The sequence below is a fragment of the Saimiri boliviensis genome, chromosome 8 (assembly GCF_048565385.1).
Source record: "Saimiri boliviensis isolate mSaiBol1 chromosome 8, mSaiBol1.pri, whole genome shotgun sequence".
Lineage (NCBI taxonomy): Eukaryota > Metazoa > Chordata > Mammalia > Primates > Cebidae > Saimiri > Saimiri boliviensis.
The window spans coordinates 6814046-6841951 of NC_133456.1; the positions used below are offsets into that span (position 1 = coordinate 6814046).

The 27906-nt window shown below is 42.7% G+C and overlaps 1 protein-coding gene across 9 annotated transcripts in view; it reads right to left on the minus strand.

The window, feature by feature from the left end:
* CACNA2D3 (calcium voltage-gated channel auxiliary subunit alpha2delta 3) overlaps positions 1-27906 on the minus strand; it is a 935925-nt gene that overhangs the window by 79441 nt on the left and 828578 nt on the right. For 8 of the 9 annotated variants that reach the window (XR_012518702.1, XM_039477586.2, XM_074403648.1 and 5 more), the window contains 4 exons: positions 22951-23013; positions 19908-19978; positions 3337-3412; positions 356-408 (listed from right to left, as the gene is read on the minus strand). Coding sequence is in view for 7 of the 9 variants with exons in the window: in XM_039477586.2 (XP_039333520.1) it covers positions 356-408; positions 3337-3412; positions 19908-19978; positions 22951-23013 (263 nt within the window). In the remaining 2 variants the exon portion in view is untranslated. Of the gene's footprint in view, positions 1-355; positions 409-3336; positions 3413-19907; positions 19979-22950; positions 23014-27906 lie in introns of those variants that run through there. The other variant, XR_012518703.1, reaches the window with a different exon arrangement.

Sequence of the window (27906 nt, forward strand, 5' to 3'; positions counted from 1 at the left end):
ATGGTGGACAGTCACAGCAGTGTGTTCTGACCACAGCCCACCCAGGCAGCATTAAAAGCAGCCAGACATCCATGCAAAATTGAACGGTAACCACAATAAGTAAATTTGGTTGTGTACTGCAAACCGTTAGTCTGCTAAACAATGACATCATAGCATAAGGAGTGATCATGAATCACTTAATAAAAGATTTTTTTTGGTCTCTGTGTTCAATGTTTTGAGATGTTCAATGAGGTTATCTCAGAGAACCAGGAATTTAATGGCTATTGAAAGCATGACTCACAATCTCTTAATTCACTTTACGATACAAAAAGGAAAATATTAACACTTTTCAAGAAATGCAGCAAATTTTACTTACAAGACAAGTTCTGTCATTATCCATTTTACTGCAGAGAGGAAGGCATGATAAGGCTGAAAAGAAGAATTCAGTTCATTAAAAACAATAAACTGCACATAAAATTTGTAGTTTAATTTAGGGCTTTACATAAGGACAATGTTATTCTTCTAGAGAGATTGATATCATGTTAACAAAAACAGTGGCGTTCTAGCTATGGGAAGAAAATCATTGGATACTGTATCCTAAAACTAACATTTTAAAACTTTGAACTCTATTCTAGTGAGATGTGATTTATAAGTAAAATAAACCTGATCTAATACAAGGGTTATCAGTGGGAGGAAAAAGGAAGTTCAGCACTGGTTGCTTAAAACTTTACCCTCTAGGGGCTAATATTTTGAAGCTTAATGCTGAGGGGGCTGGAATCATATAACTAATTTCAAATGGTAATTCATAGGGGAGCCTCTTGGAAAGGTGATTCCCTGTTCTCCACCACGGTGTATTGTTCATTAAAATAAGCAAAAATTGCATACACCTGATTTTAATGCCTTCCATGAATTATGTAGGATTTAAGCTGCCTTTTCTCACACTTACATATTTGGACTTGAAAAAAAATGATAACCATATAAACATGTGATTTTATCCTTGCTGAAAATTCCCTTCACTCTATAAAAGAAGGCATTGAAAGCCTAATCTTTATTTCAGAATATTTTAATTTAAAAAAAGCAGTTGGATTGTTTACTCTGTGATATTTCCTATGTGGATAATTCAATTTCCTGAATTCTAGAAAATACTAAGTCTCCCCCTCAGTTGATTCTTTGTACCTAGGTATGCCAGTTATGTGAATGGTGGGCAGACTTGAGAGATGACCAATGACACTGGCAAATCCTGGGCTCTGGGCTCCAGATGTCAGATCTAGGAGAATCTCAGAACCTTCTGTGGTTGCCTTTAGATATCAGAGAACTGAAAAGCATGCCAAATCCTGGCTCCTGCAGCTATAGCTGCTGAATCCCACCTTCTGAGCATTTTAATTATAAGAACTAGAACTGAGAATGGAGGAATTCTCCAGCTTTAAATGAAACAAGAACAAATGCATATGCCCCCAATCACTCTCAAAACTTTCCCAATCCGGCCAGAAAGTAAACGAGAAGAACAACAACAAAAGTGAGCTCTTCCCAGCCCAGCCAGAGTGCAGACTGGGTGTATCTCTTACTCTGATTACACTGAGTGCTTCCACATCATTCCTTGAATCACAGGATTCTGAGCCCCTAGGATTAGGGTCAGATAAGGATGTGAACTTTTCACAGTTTCCCGAAACCACACTTGGCAGTGCTGCGGGTTTGCCATTACATATTATGGCTTGAAAAAGAATCATCTTGCTTTCAAAAAGACCGGGGTGTGGTCAGACCATGGGACAAAGTTGCATCTTTGTACCTGCTGGGATGGGTAGTGTGGGTCAGGGGTAGGAGAGAATGAACACAAGGATTAAGGAAGCTTTAAAGTTTAGAGGTTTGGGGGAAAGCGGGAAGTAGCAGGAGCAGCTCACTCGGAGGCCGGGAAAGGCACTAAGGCATTCTGTGCCAGGCACTGACTCGATATATGAGTAAATGAAGGGATTATGCAAATATGAGATTAAAAAATTTGCATGCACATTACCATTCAAAAGCGTAAAGCCACTGAGCTTTTAAACCTAATGATGAAAACGTATCTTGGGAATGTTTGGTGTCTGGAAATATTCTTGCTAAGGTTAGGGGAGTTGGGTTTAGACAAACATAGTCTCACTAAAAAGCTGTGTTTTTCAAAAACTCAACTCTTCAGTTGCCTCTTGGTAATCTGCCAGCTCTGAATCATTTCTTGCTCCCTCAGTGTAGGAGAACCGTGTTAATTATTTGATTTTTAAGTAATCCCCTTGTAAGATCTTACATCTGTAAATTAGAAAGTGCATATATTTTAAAACCAAAATGGCTTCTAAATGTTCTATTTCAAACCAAATTTTAGGTTAATTTTTGGTATTTACAAAACAGTAACATTGTAAGGGTTATATTTAAACACATATGACAGACTATGCAGAGGTATACTGTAACTTTTTTTTTTTTTCTGTGTTTTTAGGTATTGCTGACCACATTTACATTGTCTACTCATTGTAAATTATATTTTTAATTTGGGACTAAATTAATGATAACAGTTAATTTCTGGCCATATGAAAGCCAGTTTTTAGTGGTACAATAGCTGATTGATCATCATCTGTGACATCAGCAAGGAATCAGCCCCAGGGAAAATGATGCTGAAACACAGTGGCATGATTAGGGGAGTGGGAGCATCTGTGATCAAAATGGGGCTTGGGGCACAAGCTCACAATTCTATTACAAACTAAAAGGAAAAGTTCTGTTGAACAAAACCAAGTTCTTTGATGTACTTCTCCCTTTTTCTATCCATCAAAAGGAGGCTGCTGCATTAATCCATCAAAGACGTTAGACCTGTTTTTCATTCATATAAACACTGGATTTGAATTGAAACAGCAGTGTTTTGTATTTTAGTTTTGTTTTTTTGAGAGGGAGTCTCACTTTGTTGCCCAGGCTGGCATGTAACGGCATGATCTCGGTTCACTGTAACCTCCGCCTCTTGGGTTCAAGCAGTTCTCCTGCCTTAGCCTCCTAAGTAGCTGAGATTATAGGTGCGCACCACCATGCCTGGCTAAGTTTTGTATTTTTAGGAGAGAGGGGGTTTCAGCATGTTGGCCAGGCTGGTCTCGAGCTCCTGACCCAAGTGATCCGGTCACCTTGGCCTCCCAAAGTGCTAGGATTACAGACGTGAGCCACCATGCCTGATCTGAAGTGTTTTTTGTTTTTTTGTTTTTTTGTTTTTTTTTTTTTTTTTGATAAGTCAAAATGTTCATGATTTTGCAAAAAGATAAACTTGATTACTCCAGAGAGGAAGATAACACTCAGATAGGGAGGAAGACAGAAATGTGCAGTTGTTTTTCTGGGTGACAGCACAGTACTTACATCCAGGAGGCCATGGGCACCATCGCTGCTTTCCTTGTTGGCTCTACACATGGCTTGGTAGTCATAAAGGGTAATTCTACAGGGAAAAAAAAAAAAAGGAAGGGAGCTTCACTAAATGAGGAAACATGGGAACCAAATGAGGCTATGTACGGCAAGGTGAGCAGTCACTATCATCAAGTGCAACAGTGACAAACACCAAGGAGACCTAACATGGATGAGGAACGAGGAGCCCGGCAAAGACCAGTGCTGGAGGCACATCTTATCACTTGGAATTTGAAGAACAAAGAGAACGAAGGTATTGGGAAGGTTAGAGGGGTATGAGGATCCATGTAACTTGATGAAACAGTCATTTGGTCTGAAGAAGGATGGTCTGCATTGAGCAAGATATTCCACAGGGAACGTGCTATTCTGAACTGGATTCCAAGCTCTGGATGGAATTTATTTGGGCCATGTCTCCAGGGTGGAGGAGAACTAAGAAGATCCACTGGGATGATAAAAAATGGCAGAATTCTGTGTTTCTCAAGCACCAGGAAACAGGTCTGGACCAAGACAAGCCCTATGCATTGACAATGTGTGGGAAAACAGCTGGCTCACTAATTGTAATCACTACTTCTCATTGTCACCACCGTAAGAGTGAATGTGTATTATTTTGAAAACGGCATAGATTATGAAACAAAAACAAAGGGCACTTTTTTCTTTCTACATTGGAGATAAAAGTATAGCTTTCATCCCAATTATGACCTTTATTCAGCTGCAAAACTGTTTTACTTCAACATTATTCACTGTATTTTAATTCCCCCATCAACAATTTTACAAAGAAAAGGTGAACGGCAATTTCTGGTAGCATGTGTTGGGACCCAGAAACCATTACTCCAAAATATGGTGCTTTGACATGAAGCAGTCTGAAGGTCTCACCAACCTTCCTCCCTGACTCCCTTACCCCCACAGTCTCTTAATGCTCTGTCTCTCCCTAACCACAGGATGAAGTTGTTCTCTGAAGTTCCCTTATTGACCTAAAAAGCCAGACTGGCAAAGCAAAATACAATGGCCTTTCCTGACATTTCATTCACCAGTGAAGATTAAAATTCATATCACAGAGGAAGAGACTGAAAATTAAACACCGCACCTAGAACCCAGACAAACGTCTTCCCAACCCACTGTCAGCTCTCCACCCCATTCCATTTCCATTGAAATTATTTGCTAACCATTGTCTGAGCAGTAGACCCAATCATTTCCCCCTCAAAATTCATGTATTATCCCTCAAGTAGCCATATTTCCCATTCTCCCCTCCCTCTATGAAGAAGGGTATTTAAGCCTATTGGGTTACTGGGTAAGTATTCTGCTATGATTGCCCCACGTTATCCGTATTAAAATAAATTTTGTATGTCTTTTTTTCCTACTAATCTGCCCTTCGTCAGTTCATTTTCAGCAAACCTTGGGGTGCACAGGTTCGCCGCTGCACAGGTTCCAGTATTTAAATGGCATGAGCACCTTATCCCATACTTGAAAGGTATAGCTAACGGAGTCTTGCGTTCCCACCCTTGCCTTCGGCATCCCCTCCCATCATGCCTAGCAGCCCCAAGGATAGACACTTGAAGTCCAGCCTGAGTTATATAACAATGGCCAGATGATATTTTAAACACTTTAATATATGTTCTTCTACATGACTAGATGAAATTCTCCCCACAGGAATTCCTTTCTAGAATAGCACAATGCTTAATGTTGAGTGCACTAACTGCTGTGCTTGGAGAGATCTCTGAATGTAAAAGCTCCATGCAGCAGGATTGGTGCTGGCTGGGTTTCACACCTACCTCTAGCACCTAGTGCGGCACCCAGCATACAGAAGGCATTCAATTTTAAAAGGGTGAATGCATAGATGATTGCCTGATTGCGTGCATGTTAAATAGATGATGACACAGCTGGGAACAAAGGGGTCAACTGCAAAATGTGAGGTGGGGGCCTCCTTATCTGGACAGTAAGTTACGGACACTACTGATAAATGGATTAAACAAAGTCATCCGTGGACACCAAGCAGAAAACCAGCCACATTTGACTAAATGGAGACGAAAGCCAGCCCCTAACCAGCAGCACACTGGCAGTAAAGCCCAAGGGGATAGCCGTGGTCACGTAGGCAGTTCTCTAGGTCTGTTGTTCACCAGAATATTTCTTCACTGTCCTCTGGCATTTTTCCTTACAGAGATGAAAGCAAAAAGCTTTGAAGCTTTGTTTATACAAACATAAATGAAGATCATAAATCAGCCAAGAATTAGGATGCCTCCACACCAACTTCTCACAGAAATGCTCTCACCAGTGACACGGCCCCAGCACTAACCCAGACACCAGGATATGTTACAGAACAAGCTGCAGACCACAATGGACAACTCTAATTGGTCCCTGACTGGCCTGCCATGCCACCATCTCCATCCTGACTCAGGAGATTTCTACAGGTACCCCTGCAAGGGCTTTCTAGCATTTGGCAAGAATTGGTATTGACTTATCCTTTTCCCACTGCCCAGCGCTGCGTCTACAGCTAAAACATGTGCCAGAGCCAGGCGAGAGGCATGTTCACAGGAATGTGTATGTGCTCAGAGTCTCAGCCATGGATGCAGGATGGCCGTGGTTTCAAAGTTGGTCCTGCTGTATATTCAGGGTGCATTCTTGAACAGGTTGCTGATTCTCTTCAAAGGCTCTGTTTCCTGATTTATTAAACAACTACAGAGACATTCTGAGTCTAAATAACCAGCTGTGTAGAATCATACTAAAATATGCTCTAAGTGTGCTAGCCTTGTTAAGAACCTTACAACAGAAGACTGACTTTTTATTCTTTGTTAGACTGTGAGCTCTTGAAGCTGCACTGTTCCCAAAGGCTCAAGGGAAGGCAGTGTGACATAGTGAAAATGCCATCTCTGAAGACGGTGATACCTGAGCTCAAATCATAACTCATCCGCTTGTAGCAATGTCTTTTTAACCCTGTTGATGCCTCAGTTTCCTATCTGTGAAATGGTGAGAACAATGGCTACCTTATAGGGCAGTCATAGGGTCAAGACATAAGCAAGACACTTACCTATGTACTGCATTCAGCCCAGTGCCTGGTACATAGGAAGTATTCAACAAGAGGCGGGGCAATAGGTGCTATTATAACTATTAGTATCTTTTCACTGCCACTACTACTAATGGACTGGTGTTTAATACAGTGGGAATTGACACAAGCATTCCCAGATGGCTGAAAGATGAACAAGCCTCCTGGTTTTCTTAGCTCATTGGCCCAGACAATGCAGAGTAAAATCCATGCTTTCTATTGCAATACAAGGACACCCTCAGAAGCTGTGCTGGTGTTACCAAGAGATGATGCAGGAACTTCTGTCCCTGGGCTTCTCAGCGGAGGGCAATGGTAACAGCAGCTGATGTCTACTGAACTCTGTTTAGCAACCATAAGCCAGGTACTCCTCTAAACACATCCCTACAAGATCGATTATGATCATCTCCATTTTACAGAGGGGAAAACCAAGTCTTAGCCAGCCTAAATAAATATGCCCAAGTTCACATAGATCCTTGGTGAAAGAGCCAGATTTAGTAGGGGGCCAAGCTGAATCCACCTCCTTTTGCCTTCTGCTCAGAAGCAGGCTCTGACAGATTCTAAGAAATGCTTAGACTTCAGACCTGTTCCCCAGCTTAGGGTCTGATTGGCACGTCACAGGAAATGCTGTCAAAGATAAGGTCTCATAACCAATGGCCAGAATCAACTTTCCACACAAGCTGAAGGGCTGACGAGGAGTCACCAAGCCAGAGTGGACCAGTTGGCTGTACTTGTGAACGCCTCTTTTCATAATAACTACTCTGACAGACAGATGGCAGGAAACTCAGGGTTCTCCTTGGGTCCTTTTCAAAGGCGCTAGTTTACATGTTGGGGGCTAAACTAAATTGCTGTGGGGCAGCCCCCAGGCCAAGGTTCCTGTCTTTTATTTATTTTTTAACTATTACTTTCAGTTCTAGGATACATGTGCAGAACGCACGTTTGTTACATAAGAATACATGTGCCATGCTGGTTTGATATACCTGTCATCTCATCATCTAGGTTTAAAGCCCGGTGTACATTAGGTATTTGTCCTAATGTTCTCCCTCCCCTTGTCCCCACTCCTTTATTTCAGAAGGAAGCTTTCCTGATACTATTGCCATTGAGGAGGCTACAAAATAAACCTTCCCTGTCGTCTCCAAACTTGGACAGCTTTAACTAGATGTTGCAGAAAGAGACTTCCAGATTATTACCCTTTTTGAAGTGATTTTGTTACTGTTTTAAATAACTACATTTGGTGGCTACCTGTATCCTGTTCGGCTGATTATAGTTAAAGAACATGATAATTGCCTGCCCTCATTTGACTCGAAAATCAGCTCTGAGAATCATGCCCAGCCCAAGACTGGTGCTGTGTGCTGCAGTATGCAGCAGTGGGAGTGTATTGTTATTACAGATAACATGCCTTAATCCCCATGACATCACCACCAGGCCACTCCAACCGACTTATCATTAGTATCACTGTGTGCCCACACAGATGGATGGAACTTTAAAACTTTAAACTTTGATAAAAGGCAGATAGGGCCTCTGAAGCAGCAGCTCAAAACAACACAAACAAACCCTGATAGCCCTGCACCCATGCTGGGTAGAGCCTTGGACGACAAACTCATGACATTAGGACATGTTTAAAGCCATTTTGCTGATACTGTTCCTTTCCAACTAGACAAAAATCCTGACCAAGAAAAATATTTGCTCTAAGAATTAGCAGACTGTATTTTAACAGTATAAGCTCAGCCAGTTTAGGCTGGTTAGCAACGGTGGGGCTCAACACTTATTAAACACCTACTATGTACCATGACACCAGGTAATTTTCCTGTATTGATTCACTGAATTAGCTCACTTTGGCTAAACTGGCCTAACACGGTCTTGAAACAGCTTAATTTTGCAAACACAGCCCTAAAAACAGGAAAAGGGAGGCATTTGACATAGAGATCCATCATGGGACATAATTAAGCAATTCCTAACAGAAAAGTCTGAGAAGCAAAATGACTCACTAAGGTAGCACGTAAAAATATGTATTATTTGTTGTACTGTACAATGTGTCTTCTGGGGGCAGCTTTCAACTTGCAATTGAAAAGGCATGGACAGGAACATAGAAATGCTTAACAAAGAGTCTATAGCCATGGGAAGCCCTTATTCTTACATCTCAGAAAGCCAGGAAAGTAGAAAGCTTAACCTGTTGATAGGAGTGCCAAGAGAACACCCAACATAATGTGCACTCCCTTCTCTTCTGCTTGTATCAGTCACCATCTCATCCCACAGCAACTTCTTGCAGAAATGGCACTGTTGTTAAGATCAGTGCAGTGTCTCTAATACAGCAGTCAGTGAATTTAGGAACTGCTGGTCCTACTGCCTTTGAGTGCTCCAGCCGCAGATTAGTCAAACAAGTTTCGCTAATGAGCACCCATCATTAGCCAAGAATAAACCTCCCACAGGCTACCAGGACCTCTCAGGATTCACTGCCAAACACTGAATGGGAAGCAGTGAGAAAGCATCATTCCTTTGGTAGATTAAACAGAGGGTCTGTAGGCACCAAATCAACCCCTTTCTTTAACAGGTGTTGATAATAGAAAGAGAAACAAAGTTGTAGTTACTGAGATATTAATCTCATCAGCCTGGCCAGCAGGGCAAAACCCCATCACTATTAAAAATATGAATTAGCTGAGCATGGTGGCATGTACCTGTAGTCCTAACTAATCAGCAGGCTAAGACACGAGAATTGCTTGAACCCAGGAGGCTGAGGCTGCAGTGAACTGAGACTGTGTCACTGCACTCCAGCCTGGGTGTGGGTGATAGAGCGAGACTCCATCTCAAAAAAAAAAAAAAAAAGAATTGATTACTTTCTGTCAGCAGTGTTGACGTCCTATCTGATGGTTATATTTTATAGGCGGGGAAATTAAGCCTCAGACAGATGAAGTCACAGGTCCAAGATTATTAGCACACTACTAAGTGAAGAGGCTGGATTATCAGTCCAGGTCTCACAGTTGAACACTGCACATTTAAACTGCTTCCCAAACATGAAGTCTCAAGGGCTATCTTGCTCCACAGGGATCCCATGGGGATGAGACTTTATCAGAAGAATCTGGAAAATGGGATGTAAACTCACTCTCAATTTCTAAGGCATACACATACACAATGGCATTTGTTTAAAACAGTGATTCTCAACTTTGGCTGCCCTTTAGAATCACTGGGGAACTTCAAATAATTTTTTCTTTTTTTTTGAGATGGGGTGTTATTCTGTCACCCACGCTTCAGTGCAGTGGCGTGATCAGAGCTCACTGCAGCCTCTAACTCCTCAGTTCAAGTGATCCTCCTGCCTCAGCCTCCTGGATACCTAGGATAACAGGTACATGCCACCACACCCAGCTAATTTTTTTATTTTGTGGATATGAGGTCTCACACTATGCTGCCCAAGCTGGTCTTGAACCCCTGAGCTCAAGCAATCCTCCCACCTTGGCCTCCCAAAGCACTGGGATTATAGGCATCAGTCACTGAGCTAGGCCAAAGTAAATATTTATATATGATGATACCTCGACATCTCAGCTCCCATCCGCAATATTTCATTGGTCTGGGATGGGGATCTGGTAGACGCTATTTTTTTTTAAGCTCCCCAAGGAATGATAATAGGCAAACAGGTTTGAAAGCCAAGATTTTAGAATGTGACATACCTCACTGCATTTTCTTGTATTTTTTTCTTCCCCTCTCAACTGCTAGTAACTTGGAGGCAGGAACCGAACTTTAAAACCCAGACACAGCCTCCCAGGGCCTAGAACCAATCTGGACATATTCAGGGGTACTTTCTTGACTGACTAAATAGGAGGTGCCACCTGCAAACCTCAAGGATAAACAGAGTTTCCCACTGTCTTGAAAAGCAGCACTGATTTGATAAACAAGTGTGAGTGCACCAGCGCCGAGAGAAAAAAAAAGAGTCCTCTGAAAGAAGGTGGCCTGGGGAGACAAACAACCTTCCAGCATCAAGACAGTCCCTGTCCCCACTCAGAGCAGAAGTTGCTCTACCAACCGCATTTGCTTTGCAAATCCCTGGGGCAAGGGGTCAAATTCATGGGTGCCCACTAACTGCACCTGGCTGCCAGCTGGTTTGACCATTCACATAGCCCCTTCCATGAAAATTAGCTTCACTTGTTAAACTAAAGGGGAAAATGGAATCACAATTAATTCCATATAGAAAATATTAAATTTCTTTTGCCTCTTTAGGAGGAAAAAGCTGAATTCTGCTTTGGGAATGAGTTAATGCAAAACCCATTTGAAGTAAGAGAGCTGATTCTGGGGGAGCGTCCTTGGGCTCTGACACATTCGTGAAGCCAGGTCTATATTTCACAGCAACTGCACCATAGTGACGCCTGTACCACACTTGGCACAGCGTGGGGCACAGCACTGAGGCTTAATAAATGTCAGTACCTCTGAGTGTTGGTATCGCTGCTGTCATGATTACTATTAGTAAAACACAACAGGTGTTATTGAGTGTTCCTACTTTCACTGTCTGGGGTCAGGTAGGCACATGGAGAGCCAGTTAGAGGGTGGCTATGACCATGTGTGTTCAGGACTGCACTGGGCATGTGAGGGTGGGGGAGACACTAAGAGTTATGAATACAGCCCCATTGCTCAAGGATTTCCAAAGCAGTTATCAGAGGAAGCCAGAGGGCTCATATGGTTTGACGCAAACCAGGGCATGCTGGATATGGTAGAGACTATCAATAGTTTTCCAATATCTCTTCTCCTCTTTTGGTGAGCAGAACTCTGACTTTTCAACATGCACATTTCCCGGGTTCCTTTGTAGTGAGGTGAGGCCAAGCGCATAAGTAGGAGTATAGTATGGGAGACTGCTTAATACATTAAAGAGCTTATTTAAAGCATTTCTTAAAAGAAATATTAATGAAGTAATTGGAAACTTGGCCTTCTGGAGCTTTTGGACCTCACTGAACTCCTCTTTTGCAAACCTGAATTGCAGATGCGATGGCTGGGGCTCAGCAGCTACATTGAACCATGAGGTAACCTTGAGCTTAAAAGCCATCTTGGAGAAAGAAGAAAAAGTTGTGGTCCTGGGTCTGTAACACAGGGGACCCAAATTAGTATTTTCAGACTTCCTTACCATAAGAGAGGAAAAAACCTCCTACGTTCATTAAGTCCCTGTTAATTTGGATTTTTCTGTTATTTGTAGCTGGACCAAGTCCTAACTAATATACTGGACTCCAAGTTTGACTGAAAGACCTTTTTTGGCCAGGTGCAGTGGCTCACATATGTAATCTCAGCACTTTGGGAGGCCGAGGCAGGCAGATCACCTGAGGTCAGGAGTTCGAGACCAGCCTAAGTAATATGGTAAAACTCTGTTCTACTAAAAATACAAGAATCAGCTGGGTGTGATGGTGGGCACCTGTAATCCCAGCAACTCAGGAGATGGAGGCAGGAGAATCACTTGGATCCGGGAGGCAGAGGTTGAAGTGAGCCAACATCACACCATTGCCCTCTAGCCTGAGTGACAAGAGCAAAACTCCATCTAAAAAAAAACAAGAATGAAAGAACGACTTTGTTTCACTATCTCTTAAGGCAGAACAAAGATGAATGTAAAAAGAAAAATCTTTGTAGAAAGTTTGCTAGTCTGCTCCAACTATGGAGAAAACACGAATGGTGATCAGGAGAACATGCTCTGAAATCTGATGTGAGTTCAAATTCCATCTTCTCATTCATGCCTGTGGGAGAGCTTGACAAGCTGCTGGAAGCCTCCACTTCTAGTCTCTTATTTGTCAAATGCAAATAATAATAGTAGTTACTTCACGGAATTGTGATGGGGAGTAAATAAGGTAATACATGTTAACTTCATGGAATAATGCCTTGCCTACAATTAGCATTCAATAAATGAGACAGACTGCATGATAATGATCAGGGCAGTTACTGTTATTGCTGTTATTGGGGATACTCAAGCAGCAGCTTTCAAATTTTAAAGAGTGGTCCATTGGAAACTCCATGTCCCTGCATTCCAGAAAGTTTGGCCCAGAAACACACTTGTCCAAGCCAATCTGTCTACTTGTTCCCTTCAATGCCACCTCTGACAAAGCATACTTCTGTGGACATGATCAGGTCAGCAGGAAGCCAAGAAGCCATTACAGTCATTACGCGAGTTGTTGAGTATCAGACATCAGCGGGGCAGTCGGCATTAAAGGCAAGCAGCATCCAAACATAACAGAATTCTCCTTTAACACTCTCTACACTCCAAGGCCAGGGCACTCTCTGAAATGTAATGTGATTATCAAAGACAGGGAAAGCTCCCAGTCCCACCGTATAGAGACAGGAGTAGAAATTGTCCGGGTCTTGGATTCTACTTAGATGTGTCACCTTTTAAAAGGTGATTTAAATAGCAGAAGCTGCTGCCACAGGGAATTCCACACAAGCCAACCACATTAATATTTGTGAGGTGCAGTGACAAGGACATTTGCCAGATCCCAAGGGGAAAATATGAATGGACTTGGAGGGCTAAAAGCTCAAGTGTGTTACACCAAGCGCAGCAGAAAAAAAACAAGAAAAACCAAGCAAAAGCGCGCGCGCACACACACACACACCCCCACCAGCAGAAGCAACCAAAAAAAAAAAAAAGAGAGAGAGAAGGACAGATAACACAATGGCCATGAAAGAGAAGTACTATTGGTGGCTCAAAAGCAAAAACAAAAACAAATTATTCGAAAGCCGTCCATTCCCAGCAAGCCAAGGGCCAGGTATGCTCCATTGGTCTTTCTGGTCTCAAGCAGAATCACATAGACAAGGAACAAGGGAAGAGCCTTTGGCCTTTCCAGAAACACAAAGAAAAGCAAAACACCCAGGGCAAACCCTCAGTTCTGTATATTTGATAACAGCCACATTTTTATCCTTCGGTAAAGATTTCTCTCTTTACCTGGTTTTTGAATGCTACTGCTTTTTCCTTGGGCTCCATGTTGAACTCATTTCAACTTTCCCTTCAGTCTCCCCGGCTCAAGTGTCCTAAAAGTTGTATTTGTGCCACTTATCTAACAAAAGGCACTTCTGTCCAGGTTGGAGCCCAGCTCCATGGAACTCAGGTGACATGTATTACATTACTTACCGGGGGAATGAAGGAGAGGAATTGGAAAAGGGTGGAAGAGCCTTTGTTTTTCATGTCTTACTAGCAATCTACTAAATATTTTGCCAGAGCAAGGTGCCCTACCTGAGTTTAACTCACAGTTGTTCTTGCTGTCTATATGCTTAGTGTTTTGCCTCTAAGAGAGTAAAGTGCTGATATGGTTTGGATCTGTGTCCCCACCCAAATCTCCTGTGGAACTGTAATCCCCAGTGCTGGAGGTGGGGCCTGGTGGGAAGTGATTGGATCATGGGGACAGATTTCCCCCCTTGGTGCTGCTCTTGTGATAGTGAGTGAGCGCTCACGAGATCTCATTGTTTAAAAGTGTGTAGCACATCCTCTCCTCCCTCTTCCTCCTGCTTCCCCTTCACCATCCACTGGGATTGTAAGTTTCCTGAGGCCTCCCCAGCCATGCTTCCTGTACAGTCTGTGGTACCTTGAGTCAATTAAATCTCATTTTTTTTTGCAAATTACCCAGTCTCAGGTACTTGTTTTTTCATTCTTTTTCCTGTTGTTCAGGTATTTCTTTACAGCAGTGTGAGAACGGACTAATATAAGCGCCATCAAGGCACTGAAGGTGGGGGCCCCTCCCCTCACACCCTAAGGGAAAGATGCAGGAACAAAAATACAATCCAAGAAGTAGACCTCAAAAAGATGGGCTGGGGGCTCTTCCCTCTAGGAAGGGATGGATTCAGACATTGCTTAGAAGTCTAAAAAGAGGAGGAAGAACAGAGGAAACAGAGGGAGGTGGCAGTCCTGGATCCAAGAGGACCCTCTGCTTTGTGATGCCATCCATTTGGGCCAGCTGATTGTGATCTGCAGGGATCTCCTCCTGGTCACAGTGGTAGACATCCGCATAGGAGACTGAGCGCCCATGCTTAGGGGGCAGGCTGTAGGCACGTGTGTATCTTCAAGCTGGGGACACCTCAGTTACTCACACATTATTCCATTTATCTGTCACTTGTAGGTATATGAATAATTATTTTAGTCCTATTTTGCTGCAATCAGCAACTCCTAAGAGCATAGCAGCTAGATTGGTACCGTGCTTTTAACCTGGTATCTTGATGCTGGCTGCACATGAGAATCACAGAGAAGCTTTTAAAGAACACAGGTGCCTGGGCTCCAACTCCAAAAAAACTTTAAGTAAATTTCTTGGGCTGAAGCTTAAACTTAGGAGTATTTTTAAAAGTACCCAGGGGACGCTAACACACAAGAGAGTTCAAGTCTGTGAATCCACCCCAACACTGTGCTATAAAGGTAACTGCTATGCAGTAACTATCCTTTGGGGATTATTAGTGATAAAATAAGACAAAGAAAACAAAACAGGAGAAAAATATAAAATAAGAACTCAGACATGTGAAACTCAACTCAAAAGGTAATCTTATTTCCTGTTTGCAATTTAAAAAGCATTTTAATATATTTTAGTTAACTCTCCGAAAATCCACTGAGGTCCCTATTTTGGTGATGAAGAAACTGAGGCTCAGAAAGGCTGAACACACTGTCCAAGGCCACACAGTGGAGAATCTTGTGCTCAACCTGACGTCTTATTTCAAGTCCAGAGTATCACAAAAGCCCTATAAGGAACCTTAAAAAAAAGAAGACTCCTACGGCAGGCTGTATTTTTTCCCTTTTCCCTAGATACGTGACAATATTGAGTTTGCATTACCAGGGATAAACAAATTCTAATGAAAGAATTTTGAGGCTAGATTTTCTCTTAATAGTTGCAAGAGGCAGGGCATGGTGGCTCACATCTGTAATCCCAGCACTTTGGGAGGCCGAAGTGGAGGGATCACCTGAAGTCAGGAGTTTGAGACCAGGCTAGCCAACATGATGAAACCCCGCCTCTACTAAAAATGCAAAAATTAGGCGGGTGACATGGTGTGTGCCTGTAATCCCAGCTACTCAGGAGGCTGATGACAGGAAAATCGCTTAAACCCAGGAGACAGAGATTGCAGCGAGCTGAGATCGTGCCACTGCACTCCAGCCTGGATAGCAAAGAGAATCATAGTATGTGGATTTTGAGAAATATGAAAGCAAGACTTTCACTAGGCATAAATGTGAGTGAAAAAGGAAAATGGCTAAAATGAAAAACCAGAAATGAATCACTACTCAGAGAGTCCACTCAGTTTCAGTGGTAAGAATGAAGAAGTGTTTGAAGTTCTGTGTCTGAAACACAACAGGTAGACCAGGTATATGGTACTGGATGAGAAAACAACTGACCCCTGGGATCATGGCTTAGGCTAATAATTTTTCAACTTCAGCTATAAGAAACCTGAGCATTCTTATCACTCAATTGGCCTCTTACCCTGAAAGTTCTGCTTGCCTGATTAGGACACAGCTGAGCCTATGTCTTCCTCAGCTAGCCTTCACCTCTGAAACACAACAGAAGGAAGCTTCCGGCACAATGCTATTGTCCACAGAGCCAGGTAACAGGCAGAAGCTAGACAATTCTGTTTTCAGACTGTGGAACATTTGAATCCAGCGTTGTTACTCAGAGACTTGGGGCAAGTTGTCAACCTTTCCAAGCCTCATTTTTTCCAACTATAAAATGGGTGTATTTACACCCTGGGCTGGCTTCATGGGCCGTGAAACCTATGTTACTGCACGGCCCTGCACTCAGAAGGGCCAGTACTTGGTTTAATATTCCACTGCCAGCATCTTAAAATTCTTGACACTTGGCAGGGTGTGGTGGCTCATGCCTGTAATCCCAGCACTTTGGGAGGCCAAGGTGGGTGGATCATGAGGTCAGGAGTTCGAAGCCAGCCTGGCCAATATGGTGAAACCCTATCTCTACTAAAAATACAAAAATTAACCGGACATGGTGGTTCACGCCTGTAGTCCCAGCTATTCGGGACGCTGAGGCAGGAAAATTGCTTGAACCTGGAAGGCGGTGGTTTCAGTGAGCCAAGACTATGCCTCTGCACTCCAGCCTGGGTGACAGAGTGAGACTCCATCTCAAAAACAACAACAACAACAAAAACCCTCTTGACGCTTTTCGAACATGGGGTCCCACCTATTCATTTTGCACCCTGCAAATTGTGTGACTAGTCCTATTTATGTCTGTCTCAGAATTGCTGAAAGGCCCACAAAGAGGTAAGGACAACCCAAGCCTGGAGTCTGGTGGGTGCTCAGGGAAGGCCGCCATGATTATTACTGTCATGCTGCTGAAGCTATTGGTCTGTGAGCTGGCTCCTGGATACTAGGTCATATGTAAGCTGGCTAGAGAGAGTCAGGTCAGAGAGTCAACTGAAGTGCCCCAAAGTGGTCAGTTTTGCCTCTTAGATGGTTTCACAAGCTACTGTGAGACTTTCTCAGAATTATTTCAAGTTGTTAACTCGTTCACATAAATCAGTATTTTCCTTCCACCTGGCACTGCAGACCCAAAGTGGGTGTTCTTTCCCTCTGTTGGTACTGTCAGGTAGAACAGCCAACAGGTCATGAGGTAAGTAGTCAGAATAACCAGGGGACAGGTTTACTGTCACCCAGGCAAGCATCGCCTTGCCTCCCTGGGGAGGGGCAGCAAAGACAGACCAAGGGAGAGAAGGAAAGGGGTGGTTACGAAGGGAGGTAGTGGAGGTAGCTGGAGCTCTGTCTTTCTGGAGAAGAAGGTTTGTGGAGCTCGTGTGCATGCAACTTCTTTCTTTCTTTTGAGGAGTCTCGCTCTTGCCCAGGCTGGAGGGCAGTGGCATGTTCTCTGCTTACGGCAACCTCCACCTCCCAGGTACAAGCAGTTCTCCTGCCTCAGCCTCCCAAGTAGCTAGGATTACAGTCACATACCACCATACCCAGCTAATTTTTGTATTTTTAGTAGAGACAGGGTTTCACCTTGTTGGCCAGGCTGGCCTTGAACTCCTGACCTCAAGTGATCTACCTACCTCAGCCTCCCAAAGTGCTGGGATTACAGGTGTGAGCCACTATGCCCAGCCTGAAATTTGTTTCTTTAGGACTGGGTATAAGCCTATCAGATAAAGAAACTGAGGGCCACCTCAGTGCTGTCCAAGATGCTGAGATGAGGGGTCAGCACACTGAACTGATCCCAAGTTTCACCTGGGCTAACCAAAGCAATGCAGCCTCATGTAACCCATGTTTGGGGGTGGGCTCAATTCAATATAGTGCATGACTTTTGACCCACAGTGCTGTCAGTTTCAGCCAACTCTATCTGTTCAATGCTTCTGAAATAAAGATCTTCTCTGAGTGACAGGACTGTTAACCTCATGCTCTGAGCAAGCACTGCATTCCGGGAACGGCAAGAACCCAAATGCGTGATTTCAAGGACTATGGTCTTCCAACACTAGAGACTCATCGTAAGGTGTCATAGGAAGCCTGCCAGGAGAGGTGTAAATGTAGATGAAGCAACACCTGGTGCCAAGAGGAAAGCAAATCCAAGATGGGGCAAAGATCTACAACAACAAAAATCACAGCTGCAGCTCACAACTAATCAAGCTCTTCATATATGCCAGGTTCTATGCTAAGAACTTTATGCTTATTATAATCTCACTAGCTCTGACAGCAACCCGTGGAAGTAATGATCATTTTCCATGTAGAGAAACCAGTGTTTGGAGAGGTAACCTGACTAAGTCAAGCAACTGGTAACGTCAGAGCCTAGATTTGACCCCAGTCTGTCGGACTTCAAAACTCAAACTCTCAGTGTTCTACTGGCCCCAACGGCGAGGACCTTCAAAGAGGCCCAGGAGGTTTGTCAACTAGCTCCTGGATGACAGCAGTTGCTGGAATAACTGAGTTTCTAGCCCTGCCTTTTTCTCAGATACGTTGGCTACTCTTACAGTAAAAGAAAGTTCTAGATTCATACCAACTGTACTTTCACCCACATGAGGGAGAAGACCAGAGGTTCAAAATTCCATTACAGCCTTTCTCTTTCTCCCACCAAACAGTTTGAAAGGAATATCCAAGAGGGAGAAGAAAAAAGCAGGTTTGTTAAAGAAGTTGAAAAATGTGCTTTCAAATGAGAAACATGTGTGCGATTATTCTTCATCTTTTGTCTCCTCCCCCAATCCAGTTGAAAACAAGTTAACAGGATACAAATGCACACATCCACATAAAGATAGGAAAAGTCAGCGGTGCCCTGGATGGCAGGCCAGGAGCTGCCGCAGGAAGCTTGAAGAAGTCGTGGAAAACTCCACAGCCACTCCAGCTCAGATCCAAGCAGAGTTTTCAAGCATGTGTACAATGACTTCTGGCGAAGAAGAAAACTGTACTTGAATTTTTTTTTTTAAAGGGAAGGGAGCAGGAGGGGACAATCTGCTACAGGCAGGCCTGAGAACCAGCAAGCGTGTCAGAGATGGAAGAAGCGCTGGCACTAGGCCAGTTTTTTATATCTTTTTTTTTTCTCTCCCTTCTGGCACAAATAAGCTATGGAATTTCAAAAACTGGGTCATCATTTTTGAATTCCCTGCTTTCAGCAAAGTGCTCAGTTGGTCTTTTTGACTGGCTTAAAAGTCTGATTTCCTGAGCTAACACTTCCTAGCCATTCAGCTGCAGGGGAGTAATAAACCAGGGGCCTGCCTACCTACTGGTCACCAGCGTGCAACGGATTTCTCAGGGAAGCTGGAGGGCCATCCTCGGATTCCCTGCCATTATATATTTAACAGCTCCAAATATGCCCATTAAAGCACCACTTCAAAGGCTAACATTCTTCCTGGGAGGCCAAGGGAAGAGAGACAACACAGACCCCCAGGGAGACATTCTAACACCCTGATCTCACTGAGTGATGGCTTTATCCAGAAATTTAGGTTCCCAAGAGCATGGCTGCTCTGCCCATGAGGGACATGGGGCCATGAGGAAGACGTTCTACACAAGCTTTATTCAGGGTCAGCAAGAGTTCTCACCCCTGGATGAGTAGTCAGTACCTGCCACTTACGGGATTTGGCACCATCTAGGTTTTCTTCCGGAAGCAGACTTAAACTTACCTCCATCAAGAGCGGGTTTTGAGAATTTTCACTTGATTTTCTAAAATGACATCAAAAAGTCGCTAAATATCACCTTTCATCCCTAAGGGCCAGAGTTCTAGGAAGTTTTCCAGGTTCATCAGCAGGAGACAAAATATACTCTACCCTTCTGGCCAGGTGAAAGCCTTTCCTAATTCTTCACAGTAACTTCACAGACTGACACAATCACATCACAGTGCAGCCTCCTACTTCAATATTGGCCTCCAATAAACTCTCTGCTGGGTGAACAGGAAACTCATTGTGAGCTGAGTTTCTAAGCCTCTAACACTCAGGCAAGAGGCATCGAATTTCAGCGAGATCTTTTGGAGCATGAACACAAGTAAAAACCAGCTACAGGGTCAAGTCTGGGCTTGCTTTATTTGACCTTGGTTTGTTTTATTTTATTTAGGAAAACTTTTGGGGGGAATGCAGTGGACCATAAAACCCTTACCTTTTAAAGGAGCCCATTGTTAGCAATTTGTTCATCACAGCTCCCTCGATCTCACCAAAAAAGTCTCCAGTCTATGGGGAAGAAGACATATGAGGAGGTGTAGATAAATAATGTGCCCAAACAGGAGAGAAGAAATGTAAAGGGACACAGTCTGTGTCTTGGAACTGAGAGGAGTAAAAGGCAGGTTTTCAGGAAAGTAGAAAAGGTTTTAACAGTCATGAGAAATTATGAGATTACATGGCAAACTAGTGAGCAGATGTGAACGCTTCCACAGTACATGGGAGGGGGTTGGGTAACCCATGCTGAATGCTGAAATTAAAACATGCATGCACACGCATGTGCACACACACATACCCCACTACCCTTGGATGGAGTAGGCAGTAATCTGCACATAATCCCTTGTGATTCAAAGACTACTCCCTATAGGCAGAAACAGGCTATGAGAGGGCTTCCTAAGCACGAATAAAAATAATTGTTTATAATTCCTGGATGACCTGAAATACAGCAGTCCACTTTATCAGCCCTATAAATTTCCTGCAGTTGAGAATCCGTCCTTTCTCAGAATCACTTTCTGAGGATCACTTTCATTTTGTTGTACACTGACCAAGAGTAAGACTACCCAGCCCCTTGAGGAGGCAGCGTGGCCAATCAGACTTCTCATGGCCTTCCCCCACATCTGAGGCTGTCTGAAGGTCATTTGAAGCTTTGCAGTCATTCCCTACCACCACGCTGATGTTTTTGTAAGTCTACTTCTTGGTGCTTGCCAAGATTTGCGAACTTTGAATGGCGGAATGAAGGATTAACATCCTCATGCATGCCCTCTTAACTTCTGGAGCCACTATCATGCAAAGTGTCCCATGGGGGAGGGTGTAGGCAGTGCATGGAACAGAGCCTGCAGCAACGGCCTTCTTGCTGGAATGAGCCAGTGTTGCCCAGCAGAGAAGCCCCATCTCTGCTCTGGGTGCTCTGAAGATTTATAGCTTGTGAGTAGGTGGTGGAGGGCACTGCCATAAGAGTCCAAATTATATAGATTCCTTAGGCTTTGTATTAACTAAACCCCAATCCCACTGCAACTAACTGAGTGACTTCGACCACACTCCTGGGAGTTTTCAGGCAGCAAGATATATACAAAAACTTTGGCAAAATGTACAGGGAGATGAAAAGGAGGAAGAAGGAAACAGCATTTCTCTGACTGAATATTGAGCACTTCCTTTTTCACTACAGGGAAACTTGGAAACTTTTGTAAACTCTGTGGGCGTGTACTACTGCTAGGAGCAAGAAGGACATTTGTATTTTGTGTGTATAAATATGCCAGTTTCAATGAAACTGGTTGTTAGATGGAGAAGAATGATCCTAATTGGGGCACAGGAAGTCAGACAACATCAAACAAGCCCAGGCTCAGCAGGCTGGCAGGCTCACCAGGCCTACTGCAGGCTTAGTCCATGGAGAGACAGAGCAGGGAATCTGTAGTGGCCATGGCTGCTCATGGCTGAAACAGACTCACTCACTGTTTCCATCACTTGTTGGCTGGTCTAGGACTCACCCCTGGAAGACATCTACTGTATCCTTCCTGAGCCCTGGGATCATTCCTATCTCAGCCCTATGTGAGTAGAGCACAGGAATAGAGCTCCTCCTTCCAGACAACTTATTTGGGTTCTCACTCCATGGATTCTTGAATGCCTATGTTCCTCCTCCCAGCCAAAGGAGCATATAACTACAGGCCAAAGGACTTTCCTGCTGTCTCAGGGACTGGCCTTCTTTCATAGGCCCATTCATCTCATCTAATGTCCATCGACTGTCCCATCTAGTGATGTTCAGCATCAGGAGACTGGGAATGGGCATTCTGAGCCTCAACAGTGTAAGCAAGGTGCACTGAAATTTCTACAACATTCTCATAAGAGACGAAACGAAAGCACAATTCCTCAACTTACCTGAAGCCCCTGTTTATAAATCACCAAACCATTCATTTCAGACCCTAAAAAGCCACACGTAGGGATGATTAACTAATTAAGCAATGAACCTATCATACTGCCGGCTACTACAGATTTTTAAATGATTTACAAGGGACTTCATTATAATGTATTAGTATACTAAAATATTTGAGTTAGAAGAAACCTTATATAGGCAACCATCCTCACTGTACAGAACCTATCTAGAGGTTCAGACAAGTTAAGGAACTTGCTGATAATCCCAGAACCAGTTAAGAAAGAGAGCTGACATCAGAAACCACCTTCCTTCTCTGGTGGTATTACTTTATTATATGCACTATTAAACTTGTTTGTATTTTACTTTTGTTGTATGTTAATGTAATTTCTAATTGCAGGAAAAGTTTTAATGCAGCAAATTTGAATGGAAAAACCTGTTTCTCAATGACAATACCATTGACTTTAACTGTGATTTTGATTTCCAGGCAGAGTGGAGATCTCTGTGCTCAAGCTCATAGCTTGGTTTCTTCTCATCTCTCTCCCTCCTGCCCCTATGCCGCACATGGTACAGTCAAAAGAGAATATTTCGCTTCCATCTCTGGACCCTTGTCCCTTGGTGTTGAGAGCCCAAGCTGTTAATCCCTGAACTCAGGTAACTGATTTTTAAAAAGCAAAAACCAGAAAAAAAGCCATAAACAATAATTATGTAGAACCATACGTGTATGTGTGTGCATGCATATGAAGGTGAAATATCAGAAGGAAAAATAATCTTAAAATTGCACAAACTTTTTAAGGCACTCCATCCTTGAGGGAAAAGTTCTTCATGTGGCACAGACAACTCTAAGGCTAAGAGTTCTATAAATTGAACGTTTTATGAGTGAGAGAACAGACCCTGGGCACTGTCACCCCCCTGTACCCCCCACTGGGAGGTAAAACTCTTTGGGGCCTGCTGAGAAGCAGACTGTGGCATTCTTAGAGGTATGGAAATAAGGTTTTATAATCTCCTGCTATTACCTCCTAAATAAAGATCATTGTTTCAAAGTTTTAACACCATAATTTGTTCCCCCTAACCCAGGCACATTCTGAGCTCTTTGAGTCGGTAGAAAATTTTCACTCACCTGTGTGTAGTCTTCAGACACCAAAATAAATCCATTATTGTCTATGAGGTAACAGTTCACAGTCTAGAAAATCAAAAAAAAACAAAAAAACAACGCTTCAACTTCGGGCCATCACACTGCTTTTAAACAGAATGCCGTACTTCCAACCCGAGAGAAACCTGTCTTTTTGAAAGGCAACTGTTTTCAGGGAATTGCAAAAACCTGCTGGCTCTAGGCATTAAGGCCATGGTTAAGATAACCCAGGTGTTTACTCTGCAAAACTAACAAACAAAAAACACCGAACAAGTCTTGAATGATCCTGATTGGGATAAAAAGCATATGCACTAAACAATGATGAGTTACCAGTCTGTCTTCTTCTTTTTTTTTTTTTTTTTCTCCTCTTTATATGACCTGAATAATACTTCCCAGGAACAAAGCGCACAGAAGCCCCCGAGCCTGTATTGGCGGCTGAAGTGCAGGCTGTTTTGAAAGCAAAACGCCAGCACAATGTCATTACTCTAATGATGTATTAATGAAAACACCGTGTCAGCTCAGAGGACCATCAGGGGACCAGGTAATATTTTTTAATTTGTTCATAGACTGAGGCAGGGGGGAAGGGGCAGACTTCTGTTTAAGGGGCCCCTCAGGCCTCCTAAAGGTTTTCAAACTGTGTTTTTAATTGGGAGCTGGATTTGGGGGCAGGGCTGTTAGCTTTTGGTAGCTCATACTTATAAATTGTAGAAAGCAAGGTAAGCCCAAACCTCTGCTTCCCCCACACTACTTTAATCTCAAGTGAATGATTTGCTACAGGCTAAGTTTTAATTATAGTGCTGTGGAGTTTAAACTTAAGGTTTAATTCCGTCCTTGATGTAACTCAGTTTCTATTTATTGCAGCTTTACATACCGACTGCAACATTTAATTTGTAACATATCTTTACTCTGAGCTAAATTCCGCCTAGCTCCAGGCCACCATGGGGCTGATGTTTTCTGGGACATTTGCCTATCCGCAGGGTTGGTCTTGGTTAGGCACAAAAGGGCAGCAGTGAGCTGGTCAGGAAGGTCCATCCTTTATTACTAGACAGTGACTGCAGAATCAACAGAAAATTAAAAGCCCAGCTAGCAGCTTTTCTAAGAGTTGGCTGCTCTGGTGAACAGTAGAGCTTCTCACAATTATACAAAGGAATCAGAAGAATTACTTGGGTAACCTGTTCACAACCTTGTTATTTGAAGAAGCTCTCCTCAGCCTCAGGGAAACTACCTTGGTTTTGGTGGGAGTCTTGATAAACTTTCTCCATTGTCAGGAGATAACATTGTGGAAACAATCTCGCAGAGCTGTGTTTCCAATATGGTAGCCACCAGCCTTATGCAAATTTAAATTTAATTTCAACGAATTAAAAACAACTAAAAATTCAGTTCCTTAGTTACACAAGTCACATTTCAAGGGTTTCACAGCTACCTCTGGTTAGTGGCTACACTTTTGGACATTTCCATCACTGTGGAAAGTTCTTTTGGACAGTAGTGCCTTAGATAATACTAGTACTACAATGAGTTTTAACTTAGCCTACACTGGGTCATGATAGACAAATCCTTGCTGATGTGAATATCACTGTCAGAGGTATTTGAATCAGGGCAATTCCATCTTTAGGGGCTGGAGAAAATGAGGCTGACACCTACTGGGCTGCATTCCCCGGAAGTTAAGACATTTTAAGTCACAGAATGGGATAGGATAGGAGGTCAGTATAACATACAGGTCATAAAGACCTTACTGATACAACAGGTTGCAGTAAAGCAGCTGGCTAAAACCTACCAAAACCAAGATGGTGATGAGCGTGACCTCTGGTCGTCTTCACTGCTATACTTCCAGCAGCACCATGACAGTGTACAAATGTCATGGCAATGTCAAGAAGTTACCCTATATGGTCTAAAAAGGGGAGGCATGAATAACACACCCCTTGTTTAGCCTACAATTTCAAAAAACCTTAAAAATGGGCAACCAGCAGCCCTCAGGGATGCTCTGCCTACAGTGTAACCATTGTTGATCCCTTTACTTTTCTGAAACTTGTTTTCATGTTGCTTTATGGACTTGCTCTGAATTCTTTCTTACATGAGATCCAAGAACACTCTCTTGGGGGCTGCATCAGGACCCTTTTCAGTAACATCTTTCTGGTGAATCCCAAAGGGATGATATGGAAGAGACCCCCGACCCAATTGGCTGACTTTGGGTTAAGTGGGGTGCATCAACCTGGGTAAAGAATGGGCTTGGGTTAGAGGCCCAACTTAGGGGAGTTAGAATCTCTCCTAAGACAGAGTGGGTTAAAGGCTCCTATTAATGAAAGGCAAGGACGCTTGCTTGAACTTGGGTTCAAGGCTCAACTTAGGAAGGTTAGAGTCCTTCCTAGGATTTAGGGGGTTAGAGGAGCCTCTCCGTAAAGTCGCTCTTGGCTAAGAATGGGTTTGGCACTATGGAATGTTAACTACTATTCTCTTTGGATTAATCCATCTTGCACTTTTTGCTGACGGCTATGGATGACAGGCTGAGACATGTATAGGACAATGGGACATAGGGAGTTTTTTCCTCCCCCCAAAAAGAGAAACGAGAGCTGATGAGACTGCTGGAAAAGATCCCTTCACTACCAACAAGTGGCAGCCTGAACTTTTCAGTTTGACTGCAATAGTGGGTCTTTCTCTGGCCTGGCTGAGCTCTTCACCTGTCCCACCCTGCCTCAGGCAATGCTTTCCTCTCTCTCCTTTCCCTTTCTTACCTTTTCTGTAACTTAAGGCCACCATATTGCTCAGAGGCAACAAGTTGAAACTCCTGGTGGGAGGTTGGATTAACAGCGAGGCCCAAGGGACGGCAAGTATGAGTCTTGCCAGTTTGATACTGGGCACTAAGCAGAGAGGCTAATGCCTGTGTTTTGTCGCATGTATTTTGCTCTGGCCAGAACGGAAAAAGGTGATTTTCCTTTGTGTTGTGGCTTGGCTCCTAGGGCTGTGGTGCAGCCAGCCAGGTCACTAGGGCTGCCCAGTCAAAGCGTAAGAATTTCTTACCAGCCAAACTTCTAACCTCTTTTTCTGTCTCTCTCCACCCGCTTTTCTGTCTCCCTCTTACTCTTTTTCCCTCTCTCTGTCTCTCTCTCTGTACAAATGGGTTGAAGGAATGGTAAAAGTCACTGTTTAGGCAAAAATCCTCTGTATAGGATTTACCTCTGTTAGGTAAAAATCCTCCGTAAAGTTTTGATTAATAGGAAAAAGGATTCATGAGGCTAGTCTTAAACGGTAGTGAATCTGGTGTGCTTTGTGTGTCTTTCTGTATTGTTCTGTCATAAAAGAGGGGCAGTCTAGGATAAAATGCCAGCCTAGGACTCCCGTAAGCCCACTGTTCAAGATGGCCCAACTAAAAACTTTGCTGCACAAACTGGAAAAACAAAAACAAAAACTGAATGACATTTCCCTGCTGTCTTGTATGTCCTTGGAAACCTGACCTTGTAACCATGTGGCCGTGCTTTCTCTTTTCACAGTAGCAGCATAGGTTCAGGGTTCAATCCCTGGTTTAGGAAAGGAGTCCTTTATCTTCTGCCTGTTTGTGTATTTATATGTGTTGTATGTGTAATTGAAAGAACTCTGATTAATTGGCTTAAAAATGATAGGTGCTTAAATCAAATATTCTCAGGAAAATAAAAAATATAATACCATTCAGTTCAGGTGACTTTAGCAATCTTTGGGAAACAAAGACAGTTTTAAAGATTATTGATAAAAAAAAAAATTCAAAAATGTAAACATTTGGTCTAAATTATGCAGGTCAGATACTAGGTTTGCTAAATGTTTTAAGGTCATGAACTGCTTCTTTGACTTTTGAAAATTGTTCAGCTTACCTATTTTGGAGCATTCGATTCTAGATAAGGCCTGGGGACATGTGGAGAGTCATGCCCTCTAGCTATGCTGGAAAAAGTCAGACACCTTATGGTGTCCCAGGCTTGGCACCTAGTATATAATTAAAATCCCCTACTTACCAAGGTTTTTACTAAAAGTAAAATTTGCTAAGAGTTAACACTGTAACATGTATTTGAGACTACTAAGGAAACAGTTCTACATGCAGGGTGTATAAGAAAAGTAAAACATAATTTTGATAAAAAGATAAGAAGTCGTGGGAATGTGTTTTTCTGCCTAGATTAAAGGGTTAAAGGACTATTTTAAATTAGGATAAAGCCAAAAGTTTGAATGAGTTGTGGAAGGTTTATAAAAAATTAACTGTCAATGAAATTCTGTGTGTGCACACTGACTAAAGTAAAAGAAGTATTATTCAGTTTTCCTGTAAATTGAACACTGGAATAAAAGCACAATACGTTTTCTTAGAACGCTGATCTGCTCTTTCATTAAAAAAATGTAAAGGGTTATACAAAGTTTACGAAAATCTTACTTTATGGTAAAACTGATTAAGACTGAATACATTTGTCTAGAAGGTTTTATTAAGAATTGGATTTAACATTAACGGTACACTAATGCAAAGGTAAAACTTGGCTTATTTGGTATGGAAATCATAACAGGAGGCATTATCAAATGTGAAATAGTGTTTGGCTTTCTTTGGTTTGTATTTGTATAAATGTGTTATTGGTATGTGTTCCAAAACTGTAAGAAGCTCCTATAATTCCAACATGGCTTAATGTATGTTATTAATAGTTATGATTGTTACATCAAATTTTTGTGCCACAGAAATAACCAAGTTTCTTTGTCAATTGTGGCTTTAATAGTGGCTATCCTAAGATTTTTTATCATCCGCAGATAATTGTCTTGTTTTAATCTACTTCAAAAGGTGGTTTATAATGTACTGTAGAATTCTGACAGGTGCTATGGAATGCAGGTTTCTGATAACATTGGAGATTGCGACATTAGAATACAGAAAAAAAACTTTCAGAACTCTTCTAGAGAGCTGAAAAGTTCATGACAGAACAGGAGTTAACCCCATGAAATGAACTCATA